The following is a 14,830-nucleotide window of genomic DNA, read 5'->3' as shown; positions in this document are numbered from 1 at the left end:
CAAGGGTCTTACTTGGCCCTGACCTTTTTGTCATTGACTTGGATAAAGATATAGATGGCATGCTTATCAGATTTTAAGATGACACAAAAATAATGGCAGTTAGCTAATTCACTGACAGAGTCAGAATTCAAAAAGATTTTGACAAGCTATGCTTTGGATTGATTCTGATAAGATGAAACTTAATAGGGATGAATCTTATGCATAGGTTCAAAATATCAGCTTCAGAAGTCCAAAATGTGAGAAGCATGGTTAAGTTCGTTTGCAAAAGATCAGAGGTTTTAATGAACTGCAACCCTTCAGGATTCAACAGTATGGTAGGGGAAGCTAAGAAAACGAATAGGCATTAAGAGAGACATAGCTTGAAGGAATATGGAGGTGACAATCCTAGTATATTTTGCTCTGCCCAGGTGGCATCTGACAGGTTGTAGGTACCACATTCCTAAAAGAACATTAATAAGTGTACCAGTGTGCAAATGAGGGCAGCTAAAATGATAGAGGGCCTGGAGTTCCTGTCATATGATATATGAAGACTGGTTGAAGTAACTGAGGATATTGAGCCTAGAGAGGATAAGACTGGGGATCAGGGAAGGTATGTGGAGCATGATAAGCCATCTTCAGGTTTTAAATGGTTCTTATCTAGGGGATGTTTTCTCGACTAAAGAGGACAGAATCAGGAACAATTTGGAAGTTTCAAAGTGGCAACTTTAGGCTTAGTAAATTTTTTTTTTCTTAATTAGAACTGCTCACAAAAGGAATAGGCCCCCTGGAAGGTATTGGGTTTTTCCACACTTTTCCAGTAAAGGCTGGTTGACAACTTATGTATGTGTTGCATTAGATGGTCATTAAAGTTTCCTCCTGCTGAAGTTCTGAGATTTTAGGGAAGAAGTAGCATCTTAGAACATATAGAATAAAATGGAAAGGATCTTCACAATGTGAAAGACAGTGCAGTTAGGAACATCTGCCTCTGCATTTCCTCAGCTTCATACACTATCATTCAAAAGAAAAATTCCTTGAGTTCTTTTCCATTTGTTGAATATTTGAATTCAGGTTAGGTATTATATTCCTTAGAGGTCTAGTTTGGTGTGAATATCACACTACTTTAAACTGGTCGCTTGAGTCACTGTTAATAGTAGGACATTGGTCAAAGATTGTGATGGTGTTTATTGCTTTCTAGTGTTGCCTTTTGAAAGAGAATTTAAGCAGATGGATATGCAGAGAGGGAGTTCTAAGCTTGGGAGGGGGTTGTAGCCCGGAGGGGTGAATCAGCAACAGTTAGGAGATTAAACATCAGGAAAGAACTGTTCAGGGTCCCATTAGGAAACCAAATAAACTGTAAAACAGTTGCAGGGAAATGCAGGGAAAGTTAAACATTTTAGAGCTTACCTGAATCTTAATGATGTGAGGCAGAAATGGCGACAGTTTTTAGGCAAGATATCAGTACTTGACCAGGAGTCAAGATCCTGGGCCTCTGTGGACACTGACTTGGTGTCCCAGAGTTTCAGTTCTTAATGGCAGTTGCCTTATGTTAACGTAGTTACAATGTGAAACACTATTGTCTTCAGACTCAGGTATTTCAGTCAAGGTTTTCTTTTCTGATACTGTCCCACCCCCTCAGAATTATTTTTGTAGACAATAGTAGGGGTGCCAAGAACCTTCAAGAATGTGAATTCTGACTTAATTCTTTTTAGCATCGCTATAGAAAAAGTTGTACCTGTATATTATATGAGAAATTTATGCATAATTATCCAGGAATAGACAATAGAGAGGAAGCCTTTGGAAAGACAGCCCCAAAGACACAAAGTGTAGCTTAGTCTGTATGATCAGCTGTTCCTGTTGATCTGGGCAGAATAAGGTAGACCTTAAGGTAAATGTGCCTTTTTAATCTATGTGTGTTGGATAGACTTGTGCTATTGCAATGAATTAGTGAGAGGCACTAATAGGGTGTAGAACTGAATGAGAAAGCAGTAAAAGTAGTCTATGAAATTGAACAACTGCGGTAAGCACTGCAGCTCATGAGGAAGATTGCCATCATCTTAGAAACTCTAGGAACTCCATCTTCCCTTCCTCAAATGAGCAAAATAGGAATGTTTAGATGGGGAGGAAGAGAAAGAAGGGAGCACTATCATGAAAACCCATGAAGAAGAATGTCAGGGAAGGTCTCATGGTAAAGGCAAGATGCTGTTGCTGTTGCTGCTGCCACTGCCGTGGCTACAGAATTGATACAGAGAAACCTGAACATGTCCGTATTGATAAGAAAGAGGGAGAAATTAAGGATGAGCAAGAAAGAAAGATCATTGAAACAGAGTTCCAGAGGAAACAGAATCAAGGATACTAGCCTAGCTTTGGCACAGAGAAGGAGCTTCACATCTCTGAAGCAGGAGGTTAGAAGCAGAGGATAAATGAGAACCACAGTTGAGTTCTAGATAATGAAAGAGATATGGCTGTGGTAACTCAGGTTAGAATCTAAGCACTGGTCAGTTATATGCTGAGAGAAGTTAATAGAGTGGGGTGAAATTGGTGGCTTGAAAAAAGAAGTTTGTAACAGCAGCTGAGTATGATATAGTTGATCAGAAAGGACTAAAAGGATTTTTATGAGGAACAAGTCCCCTTGAAGTTAACTTTGTGGACCTAGTCAATACAATTTTATCTTTCTTTTGTATCTCTTGGTTTCTGGGTAGGAACAGGGAAGACAAAGTTGACGGTAGAAGAAGAATAGTGTAAATTTATAGAGCTCTTTATGTTTTGCTTTATATACATTAATTGAGAATGTATCAAATAGACAAAAGAACAAGAGTGAAGGATAGGCTAAAATATTTTACACTGTTGGTAAGGGAGGGAAATGAAGTGAAAACAGTGTTATAGATGGATTAGAAGACCAGGAGGCCTCAAAGTATCATATATTTAGAGCGTGAAGGGATCTTGGAGATCTAATACAAATCACTCATTTTAGAGATGAAGAAACTGAAGTGTAGTGAAATTATAAGATTCTTCATTGGGTCCACAGCAAGTTCATGTCTGAGGTGAGATTCAGATGCCGGTTCCAGGTTCTGCATTATGCAGTAATATCCTCTGTCTCCCTGGATTTTGGAGAAGTAAAGATATGGGAATTGGAAGAGGAAAGGAAAATTGGGATCAGAAGAAGAAATATCAGAATTTTGTAGCTTGAAGATAGCGTAGTTTGAGGTCTAAACAGTGGGTGAATGAGGTAGGATGCAGATAAGGAGGTCAAGAGAGTTGAGGTCAGTGAATATAGTCCAGAGTGGCAAAAGAGTTATCAGTATGTGAATATTGAAGTCACCAAAGATGGGCTGGTTGTGATAGAGATTGAGACTAACCCAGTTATTTAATTCATTGATAGAAGGAATCTGGAGAAGTACATAGGATCATAGACTTTTAGTACTGGAAGAGACCTCATTGATTAATTAGTTAAACCCCTTTCATTTAAAAAAAAAATTTAACAAAGGTTGTAAAGGTAGCAGAGCTGGAATTTGAATCCAGGTCTTGTAACTCTAAATCCACTAATAAAATGGAATGTCATATACTATCCAGTGTTTATTATTGGCACAACAAAAAGCTTACCTTCTCATCCCTCCCCTAGCTTTTCTTTACCTTCCTCACCTATGAGATTCATACTCTCCCAGTCTTTTCCCCCACTTAATAGTATTTTATTTTTTCTAAGTACATGCAAAGGTAGTTTTCAACATTAACTTTTGTAAGACTTTGAGTTCCACATTTTTTTCTCCCTCTTTCCTTTCCCTCCCTCCTCCCCAAGATGGCATGCAATCTGATGGAGGCTATACATGCATAATCATACTAAACACATTTCCACATTAGTCATGTTGTAAAAGAAAGAATCAGAACAGAAGGGAAAAACCACAAGAAAAAAGAGAAAATAGTATACTTCATTCTGCATTTGCACTCCATAGTTCTTTCTCTGGATGTGGAGAGCATTTTCCATCATGAGTCCCATGGAATTGTCTTAGATCATTGCATTTCTGAGAAGAGCTAAGTCTATAGAAGTTGGTCATTGCGCAGTGTTGCTGTTACTGTGTACAATGTTCTTCTGGTTCTGTTTACTTCACTTAGCAGCCTTTCCAGGTTTTTCTGAGATCTGCCTGCTTATCATTTCTTACAGAACAACAGTATTCCATTGCATGTATATACTACAGCTTGTTTAGCCATTCCCCAGTTGATGAGCATCCCCTCAATTTCTCATACTCTCCCAATTAACCAGACTCAAAACCTTGGCATTAACCACTCTCTTTCATTTCCTACTTCTAGATAGAATTTTCCTTCAAAATGTCTTTAGTATCCATCCCTTCCCTATCTTCTCTGTAGTTCTCTTCTAGTCCAAATCCTTATCAACCAATTAATCAGCAATAAACAAGTATTTATTAAGCACCTACTTTATTCTTGGCACTATGCTAGTTCCAGGAGTATAAGTACAAAGAATAAATCAATTCCTACTCACAAGGAGCTTCCATGCTAATGAAGGAGACAACAAATGACATATACGTATATGTACATCATTAATATGAAATAATCAATACAAATTATACAAAATAGTTAAATATGGTGTGTTTTGGGAGGTTGGGCACTAGCAGTTGAAGTTTAGGAAAAGCTTCATGCAGAAGATGGCGCCTGAATCAAATCTTTTTTCCTTAGTGGTTAGGCCCACGTTTGCAGGTTACGTCACCTTGGGTTGCATCTTGAGCGTCTTTGCTTTTCAGAACATATTTCATTCCCTCCTATGGTTGATGGTGTGTGCCTAATGGTCTTGTGTTATTCAAATTTCCTTTCCCTATTGTTTGAATATCTTTATTTTATTTGCTGGCAGAATTTGACATTAGAATTATTACATTAATCACCAAGTATTTTAGAGTTTGTAGCATGGTATTTTTTTTTCCCCCTGAAGGCAATCTGTGGATTTTTAGATTAGTACTTTGGTTACCTCATCAGTTCCTGTTAGTTTAATTAGGGTCTCAGTGCATATGCTTTAGTCCTGCATCACCATTTTCCTATTGGACATTTAAAACTAAATGAAACTGAATGTCTTGGAGACATTTAAACTCAACAGATCCCAAACAGAACTTAGTGTCTTTTCCTCTAAATCTTCCTCTCTTTCAAACTTTTCTGTTTGTCAGTCACCATTCTCCTATCTTGGCATCATCCTCTACTTCCCTACTTGTCTTCACTTTATATATTTAATAAGTTGCCTAATCTTGCCATTTCTACTTTCACAGCACCCCCCATATGTGACCCCTTCTCCCCACTTATGCAACTACCACCTTTAGTTAGACCTTCATCATCCCTCTCCCAGATGATTGCAACAGCTTTCTAATTAATCCCCTGTCTTATTCCCTCCATCCTGAATATTGCTGCTAAAATAATTTTCCTTAAATAAAGATATGACCATATGTCTCCCCTCCTTATTTAACCTACTTAACTCCATTGACTTCATCTCGTTCCTAGGATAAAATGTAAATTCTTTATTTTAAGAGCCTTTCACAACCTGGCTGTAACTTATTTCTCCACACGCAGTAGATATTAATCCTCCTCATGGACTCTGCAGTTCAGTCAAACCGACCTTTCCTTTGTCTCTCACCATACCCACTCCATCTCCTATCGCTGTCCTTTAGCACTGGCTGTCCCACGTCCCTGAAGTTCATTTCTTTGTAATGGCCTCCTCATAGAGCTCATTTTTTGGATGAAGTCTTTTCTAATCCTCTGGACCACTAGTGTTTTCCCTCCAACAACAACAACAAAATTTAACTACTTTGTATATATTTTTATTTATTAACTTTATGTTTATGTTTTATATATATATATATATATACATATATACACATACATATATGTATGTATGTATGTATGTGTTTGTATATACTTATCTTTTCCATTAGAATGGAAGCTCCTAGTGAATAGGGATTTTGTTTTTGTATTTGTATATTTCCCCAGCACATAGTATAGTATTGACACATGGTAGGTGCTTAGTAAATATTCATTTATTAATTGATTGTTCTTTTGACAAGAGAATCTGTTGATATATATCATATAGCCTTTGTGAACCCCAAACAACCAAGAATGAGCCACCAGAAAAGGACTCTAGGAAAGAAGACACTCAACAAATATTTTTTTAATTTCTCTTAAGGCCCATTCATTCTAGCTCCAATATTAATCATCCTGATGTTTTAGTCATAAAAATGGTAGGATAAAATTTTGAATTAATTTTGAGGTCCATTTGAGTGCTTAAAATTTAATAAAGGCCAGAGAATTGGACTTTTACTTCAAGTATTGCCAAATTGTGTTGGTTAGATTGCATTTTTCATATGTATATGCATGATTTCTTATGATTTCATTTAGGGCTTAAATAGAAAAGGTGCTTAATTGGAGTTTAGTTAAACTTTACAAATCATACTGTCTCACATATTTAAGTCTCCCAACTTGTAGAATGCACGATAAATTTTGTTGTGGATATTTTGAAAAAAAAAATCTTGGATGTATATACATATATGTACCACACACTCTTAAAACTGCTTCTCATCTTAACTAACTGCCTCCTCTTGAGAGCTATCATTCACAGTATTATCTGGAACTGAATAGTAGTACATAGCAGTCTCCTTTTTTACATGAATAAACATAGCGAAGACAAGCCCTTGATGATTTAAAATTTTAGATTTTCAGAAATTAATTATACTTTACTATGAAATGTATTTTCAAATTTACTTTAAACAAATTTATTCTGACATTCTAAACTTTTGCTTCAAAAAAAATAAAGCACCCTTTTTACTCATTCTGCACAATCTAGGAGACTGGCCATCACATTCTCTTGTCAAGTTGAGAATTTAATTTAATTTAAAAAATTAAGAAAGTAGTTCCTTTGCTAAGAAAGCTAAGGCATAGAATTTAACTGTCAGTGTTACACCACAATTTATTGAGTATTGTACTATTTGGACTTAATTCGAAGTACCATTTAAACCACCTCTGAGTTCAAGTTTCTTAATCTGACTACTGGATTTGAAGTTTGAAAACTAGGATTCAGATCCTTCTTCCGCATACTATTTGTGTAACTTTGGGAAAATCACTTCCTCTCTGTAGGCCTAAGTTTACTTATCCATAAAGTAAAGAAATTGGAATAATTCATCTCTTAAATTTCAGATCACATGATCTCGTGCTTACTTATAACCATAAGTGATCTTGGGCAAATCAGTTAAGTATTTTAGGTCTATGCATTGTTGTTGTTGTTGTTGTTTTTTAATGTGTAAAATGGAGATAACACTTTTCCACTATAAGCCTCATAGGGTTGTTGTGAAGAGCAAATGAAACAAAGTATTTTGTAAAGAATGAAATAGTATTATTATTTCCCTATAAAATAGATATGGTTAAATATTTGGGTTTCATTGGCTACATAGAAATTCAAATGGAATATGAATCAGTAAAGTTGGTATAAAGTATAGGTACTTTCAGTAAACTCATATGGCATTTTTCAATGATTAGGGACAGTATATGTAATTTTAAAAGTGTATGTAATTGCAACTCTTTATGGAGGAATAAAATGTTAGCTTAAATCAAAGAAAAGTCACAATATGTATACAGTTAAGATTGTTAGTTGTAATTTTACATAAGAACAGGATAAATATAGTTCTTTGAATAGAAGGGTGATGTTGAACATAATATCTAACTATTCTCTTCTCATTACCAGAGACCCAAATGTTTAAGAAAAAATCTAGTGCTACATTTCTTGCAAACAGATTTGTGATCTCATCTAGTATCACTCTGTTTTGCCCTTGACCACAATTTGGTCTCTTGTGTAGCATATCAATTTTTCCTTAATTTTCCATCTTCTCTCCCAAACCAATCTCTCACAGAAGTTAGGTGTTACTGGGTGTTACTCAAAATGTCATTTTTTCCCTAAAATAACTTTTCTCTTTAGGTGACAAACAGCATGTTTGGTGCTTCAAGAAAGAAGTTTGTAGAGGGGGTCGACAGTGACTACCATGATGAAAACATGTACTACAGCCAGTCTTCGATGTTTCCACATCGGTCAGAAAAAGATGTAAGTTAATAAATTCTTTTGGTTTTTGCTAATTAAAGTGTGAGTCCAAAGTTTTTGCAGATTATCTAGAAGGGAATTTATGTCCATTTTCTAATTTCGGAAGTCTGCCATATTTTTGGTTTTCTAAATGAATCAACATGTATACTGGCAAATTCTGCTTTATGGTAGGAAACAATAGAATTTTTTACAAAACATGATGTTATTGTGCACTGAAATATATTTATTAGAGCTTATACTTAGAAGCTCATTCAGAGTGTGTTTCTCTGAAAATTTAAAGGTTTCTCTAGAAGACAGTGAATCCCTGGCTATCCCTCTAGAATAGGGAGCTGCTTCTCTTCTGTTCCCTAAGGTACTGGTTCAGCATAAGTACTAGGTTTCCTTCTTCCTCCTTCCTCCCACTTCACTTCCCTTTTTCACCATCACTTAGCAATCTCTTATCCTTTGAGATTTACACCATCTATCTTTATCTCTTGGTCCTACTCCTTGTCATCATCATCTATGGGACTCTACTTCATCCTCCTTCCTTTGTTAAGAAGCTCAGTGTTTTCCTTTCTGCTATGATTCTTGATTTCATTCATACTTGATGAACTTCAGTAAACATATTCTTGTCCCCCTGAATCAACCCAGAAATATTTTTAGAAAGCACTTGCTATATGCCAGGTGATAGGATACATGTGAAGGATTCAAAGACAGAAAATGAAAGTCTTTGCTTTCAAGGAGCTTACTCATCATTTTTTATAGCACGATAGTATTCCATCATAGTCACATTCTGTAATTTGTTAAGCCACTCCCCAATTGCTGGGCATCCCCTCAGTTTCCAATTCTTTGCCACCAGAAAAGAACTGTTATAAGTATTTTTGTACATACAGGTACTTTTCCTTTTTTTTTTTTTTTAATCTCTTTTAGGATAAAGACCTAGTAGTGGTATGCCCTTTGGGCATAGCTCCAAATTGCTCTACAGAATGGTTGAATTTTTCCCACATCCCCTCCAACATCTGTCATTTTCCTTTTCTGTCCTATTAGCCAATCTAATAGTTATGAGGTAGTACCTCAGAGTTGTTTTAATTTGCAATTCTCCAATTGGTAGTGATTTAGAGCATTTTTTCATGACTATAGATAGCTTTGATTACTTCATCTGAAAACTGTTCATGTCTTTTGACCATTTAGCATTTGGGGAATGGCTCTTTTATAAATTTGACTCAGTTCTCTATATATTTGAGAAATGTGGCCTTTATCAGAGAAACTTGCTTCAAAATTTTTTTCACAGTTACCATTTCTAACTCTTTCCCACCATCCTCTCCTCCCTAAGCCCATTTATTCTATTCTCTCTCTCCTTTCATCTTGTACCTCCTCAAAAATGTTTTGCTTCTGACTACCCCCTCTCCCAATCAGCCCTCCTATCACCACACTTCTCTTACCCCCTTCCCCTCCTATTTTCCTGTAGGATAAGATATATTTCTATACCCAGTGAAGTTTGTATGTTATTCCCTCTATGAGCCAATTCTGATGAGAATTGTCACTCATTCCCCATCACCCTCCCACTCTTCCTCTATACTGTAAAGGCTTTTTCTTGCCTCTTTTATGTGAGATAATTTACCCCATTCTACCTCTCCCTTTCTCCTAATATATTCCTCTCTCACCCCTTAATTTTATTTTTTTTAGATATCATCCCTTCATATCCCCCTTAAGCTCACACCTGTGCCCTCTGTCTCTATATATACTTTTTCTAACTGCTCTAATAAAGAGAAAGTTCTTATGATGTATGTGTCATCATTCCATGTAGGAATATAAACAGTTTAACCTTATTCAGTCTCTTATGATTTCCCTTTCCTGTTTACCTTTTTATACTTCTCGAGTCTTGTATTTGAAAGTCAGATTTTCTATTCAGCTCTGGTCTTTTCATCAAGAATTCTTGAAAGTCCTCTATTTCATTGAACGTCCATTTTTTCCCCTGAACAAAAATGTTCACTTTTTCTTGGGAGGTGATTCTTGGTTGTAATCCTAAGTTCTCTGACCTCTGGAATATCATGTTCCAGGCTCTCTGATCCTTTAATGTAGCAGCTGCTAAATCTTGTTATCCTGACTGTGGCTCCATCATAGTTGAATTGTTTCTTTCTGGCTGCTTGCAGTATTTTCTCCTTGATCTGGGAACTCTGGAATTTGGCTATAATATTCCTGGGAGTTTTCATTTTGGGGTCTTTTTTAGCAGGTAATTGGTGGATTGTTTCAATTTCTATTTTACCCTCTGGTTCTAGAATATCAGGGTAGTTTTCCTTGATGATTTCTTAAAAGATGATGTCTAGGCTCATTTTTTGATTATAGCTTTCGGGTAAATTATCTCTCCTGGATCTATTTTCCAGGTCACTCATTTTTCCGGTGAGATACTTCATATTGTCTTCTATTTTTTCATTCTTTTGGTTTTCTTTTATTGTTTCTTGATTTCTCATGAAGTTATTATCTTCCATTTCTTCCATTTTAATTTTTAAGGAGTCATTTTCTTCAGTAAGGTTTTGTACCTCCTTTTGCATTTGGCCAGTTCTACTTTTTTTTTTTTGAGGGGGGGGGGAAGGCAAGGCAATTGGAGTTAAGTGACTTGCTCAAGGTCACATAGCTAGTAAGTGTGTCAAGTGTCTGGGGTCAGATTTGAACTCAGGTCCTCCTGACTCCAGGGCCAGTGCTCTACTCACTGCTTCACCTGCAAGTTCTACTTTTTAAGTCGTTTTTTTTCTTCTTCAGTGACTTTTTATGCCTCTTTTTCCATTTGGCCAATTCTGCTTTTTTAAAAGTATTCTTCTCATTGGCTTTTTTTGTACCTCTTTTACCATTTGCCCAAGTCTGTTTTTTTTAAGGTGTTATTTTCTTCAGTACTTTTTTGTGTCTCCTTTACCATGCTGTTGACTCATTTTTCATGATTTTCTTAAATAACTTTCATTTCTCTTCCCAATTTTTCCTCTACCTCTGTTACTTGATTTTCAGAATCCTAGCTTTTCCATGGCCTGAGACCAATTCATATTTTTCTTGGAGGCTTTGGACGTAGGAGCTTTGACTTTATTGTCTTCCTCTGAGTGTGTATTTTGATCTTCCTTTTCACCATAATAACTTTCTATGGTCAGAATTTTTTTTTCCTGTTGTTTGCTGTAACAACAATGCTACTAGCAGCTGCTGTGGAGGTATAAGACCAACAACACCAGCACACAGGAGGGCTGCTAGCGCAGGTTCTTTGATCTACTTTTCTAAGGGAAGCAACTTTAAGAGGTTTACAATCTCGCTTTAATTAAACATACATATATCATTCACTTAGCTCAGGGGGAAAAGTCTGCACCCTGAACTTCAGAGTAAACACAGACAGAAATTACAAGCAGAAATTATATAAACAGAGCAAATAACACAAATCAGCAGACAGGGCTTCTGTCTCTCTATAGCAATAGATGCATAGTCACCAGAGAGAGAAGCACCAACATCTGGGTCTGTGACAGCTACCCAGAGTCTTGTCTGGTGAAATCACAGAACAGTCTTCCAATGAGTGAGCTCTCAAAGCAAAATACTAGCCTCAGAGCATATATACACTTCTTCAGAGTCAGAGGGCATCACAACCATGTGAGTCAAACTCATGTGACTTAGGCTTTCTTGTGACTTAAGCAGGTCATCAAAGACTTGATTCAATCAAAGACTTTTGATTGAAACAAAGGTGAGACTCAGTCAAAGGCATTTGATTGCCTTAGTGCTGAGAAGCATTCCAAAAAAAAAATACAGGGAAAAATTCCACTTAGCTTGCTATTACATTTGCCCATTTTCCCAGCCTTTTTCTTGACTTTTGACTCTTTGTTAAAGTAGGGCTCTGCTTCCAAAGTGGAGGATTCACTGCCCCAAGCATCAGGGGTTCTGTGCAGACATTTTCAGAGATACTTCTAAGGACCTGTAAGTTTTCAGTTCTTCCAAGGTGGTATGATCTAAGGAGAGGTGTATTTACTACCCTCCTGGCCTGTGTTCTGGTCTGTGAGCCACCACAAGCACTCTTTTCTGCCTTGGAACTGTGACCAGGGTCCTTGCTCCACTGTGGTTGTAAGCTCTGGCATGCCAGTGCTTCTTCATGCCCTGGGACTGCCACCCAGGACCGGGAACTAGAATCCGAGAATGGGCAATGTGGCAGAGTCCTGCATCAGTTCTAGTAAAGAGACCCCTATGATCTCTTTCTAACACTTATTCAGTCCCATTACTGTCTGTGGGCTGAGAGCTCTAGAAGTAAACGCTACTGATTCAGTGATTCCCAAGCCCTGCTTCTGGTATGCTGGAGCTGGGCCTGTGCTCATGTGGCCTTGGCTGGGTTATGCTCCACTACTCACCCAGGTGCAAGAAATCTTTCCTGCTGACCTAAATTGTCTTTGGCTGGACACTTATTTCACCCTGCCTTTTCATGGGTTCTGCTGCTTCAACTTGTTTTAGGACATTATTTTAAGGTGTTTGGAAACATTTTGGGGGAGAGCTCAGGCAGGTTGTTGCCTTTCCACCATCTTGGCTCCACCCCTCGAAGAGAAAATTTTCAGTAGCTTCTCTGGGGAATGAGATAAAGCATAAGTTAGAGAGTCACAAAATCATTGCCTTTGCAGCAAGGGCCCAGTTGAGCTTGGCTATTTGTAGTGTACTAAATCCAGCATGGTTGTGTGATTCCTTCAGCTCTATTCAGGAGCATGTGAATAGGTTCAAAATAAGTAGATGGTGGTGGTAATTCAGGGTTTGAGTTTGATGAAGACTCCTAGTGGTATTTGAGGGTAGAGGAGAGTAAGGAGATGAATTATTTAACTATAGAGTTTACCTATAATGAAGTTAACAATAGGCGATGAGGTGATTGAGGTGTGGAAAGAGGAAGAATAGGTTTAGAAAGTGTATGGCATAGAAAAACATCACTTCAGATAAGAGCAATGTCAGAATTTTTTTATCTAGACTCCACTATGAGTAATGACGAGATCTAGGATGTCACCAGTTTTTTGTGCAGCTGAGGTAGAGTGTAAAAAGTATGTCATGGAATCCGAGGAAATTAAGGAACTGGGAGGTGAAGGTATTTTAGGAAAAATCAACCTGAATGTTTTAAGTGCTCTAGGTTAAGGGCAGGAGTTGGGGAAGAGGGACTTTGAGTCAAGTACTGAACTCCTGGAGAAGAATAATGATCTAAGGACAATAGGTGATAGAGGGGAAATCTGCTGGAGAAGACAAGATGGAATGAAATCACTTGTTAATGTAATGGGGTTTGCTTTGGGAAGGGTTAAAACCACCTCTTCATGTGAGACATCAGTAAAGGAAGAGATAGTGGCAGAAGGCATCTGAGTAATGTGAGTTGAAGAGGAAGAAGAGGGGAAAACTCTTAGCAGATGGCCTAAATGTTTTCAGAAAAATGTGAAGCAAGATTCTCAGCTCAGAGGATGAGAGGAAAAACCATGAGAGATTTGAGATGGAATAGAAAAATTTGGAAAAGCCATTGTAGAGAATGAGGTAGTGAGTTAATTAGGGAGTTGAAAAATGATTGCCTTGTGGCGGTGAGATCCCAGAACTGTTGCAGAATGAAGACTATGGAATGAAAATTCCATAGGGCAGTAGAAAACAGTGGACTGGGTTGGATGAGACATGGATGGAGTAGGGTCAAGGAAAATGTGGAGAAGAGAGAAGGGGAGTTTTGGCCTGTTCCTACATGGCTAATGATGAATACAAGGGTAGGGAGAATAACAGGTGGTAGAAGTTTGCTAGCTTGTAGTATCGATAGTACCATTAATTAGAGTGTAGCAGATGAATAATAATGCTTAGTCTTCCTGGACTGGTCTTGCCAGGCAAAGGCCAGAAGCAGTGAACCTTGCCTCCTTTTCCTTTGATCTAGGTTTTCAGGGCAGGGTCAGAGGGCCTTTGGGTTGGATAGGGTGGATTTGGGCTCCTGCCATCTATCTGTTCCTCAAAAGCCAAGGGTTAATTGGCCTTGGTGACCCCCTTCTCCTTGGGGTTGTAGGTGCATGGAGGTTGGGTTTGTGCAGAGCACAATCTTCCACCTTCATTATCTTCTTAAAACTCCCATTACTTCCATCTTCATACTATTTCAGCCATATTTGGATGGGCACACTGTTAATCTCATCATCTGTAATAATTCTTTGTTTCCTCCACAGGTTACAATAAAATTCTCTCCAACCCTAATCTCTTATCTTTCAATCTTGCCCTCTAATCCACTTCTCTTAAACCTGTTGTTTATTCCTACTTTGACCTTTAGTTCCTCTCTCTTGTTAACCTTGATGGACTCTCCTCTTATTCTCTGTTTTCCTAGTCTGATACTGCTGCTCTGGGCTCACTTTATTGTGTTCATAGTCTTGACCCTATAGTTGACCACTTCAGCTATGCATTATACTACCTTGTGCAAAGCCTCACTGCTGAAAAGTCCTTTAGTGAAAGCCACACAAATACGCCAGCTGTCCACTTTGTTACTTAGGCCTTCATTGCCACAATACTGTATAATTATTCTTCGATGACTGGTTCTTAATCGCAACTTGTATAATGTCTATCCCAATCATCCTTTCTCCTTGAATGTTCTATTCCACTTCCTCTTCTACCCTGAACTCCATTTTCCTCCATGCTTCACAACCCCCATCATCCCATAGTCATTCCTTTTTTTCAGACTTTCATTAAGAGGTAACCCATTTGCAAAGCCCACTTCTCCAATCTGTTCTTCTCTAGCCTCTTCTGGAAGCTTGTCCTTACAATTCTCTCTATTCTCTCATCCTTAATCATTTTGGTCTTCCC

The 14,830-nt window shown here is 37.7% G+C and overlaps 1 protein-coding gene across 7 annotated transcripts in view; it reads left to right on the top strand.

The window, feature by feature from the left end:
- The window catches only part of CNOT2 (CCR4-NOT transcription complex subunit 2), a 187,616-nt gene that overhangs the window by 111,305 nt on the left and 61,481 nt on the right, over nt 1-14,830 (top strand). For all 7 annotated transcript variants that reach the window (XM_036760299.1, XM_036760298.1, XM_036760293.1 and 4 more), the window contains one exon: nt 7,934-8,056. Coding sequence is in view for 6 of the 7 variants with exons in the window: in XM_036760298.1 (XP_036616193.1) it covers nt 7,934-8,056 (123 nt within the window). In the remaining variant the exon portion in view is untranslated. The remainder of the gene's footprint in view (nt 1-7,933; nt 8,057-14,830) is intronic.

Source organism: Trichosurus vulpecula, chromosome 5 (assembly GCF_011100635.1).
Source record: "Trichosurus vulpecula isolate mTriVul1 chromosome 5, mTriVul1.pri, whole genome shotgun sequence".
NCBI classification, from domain to species: Eukaryota; Metazoa; Chordata; class Mammalia; order Diprotodontia; family Phalangeridae; genus Trichosurus; species Trichosurus vulpecula.
Note: the sequence above shows the minus strand (reverse complement) of the source record. Positions and strands in the feature narration are given on the sequence as shown.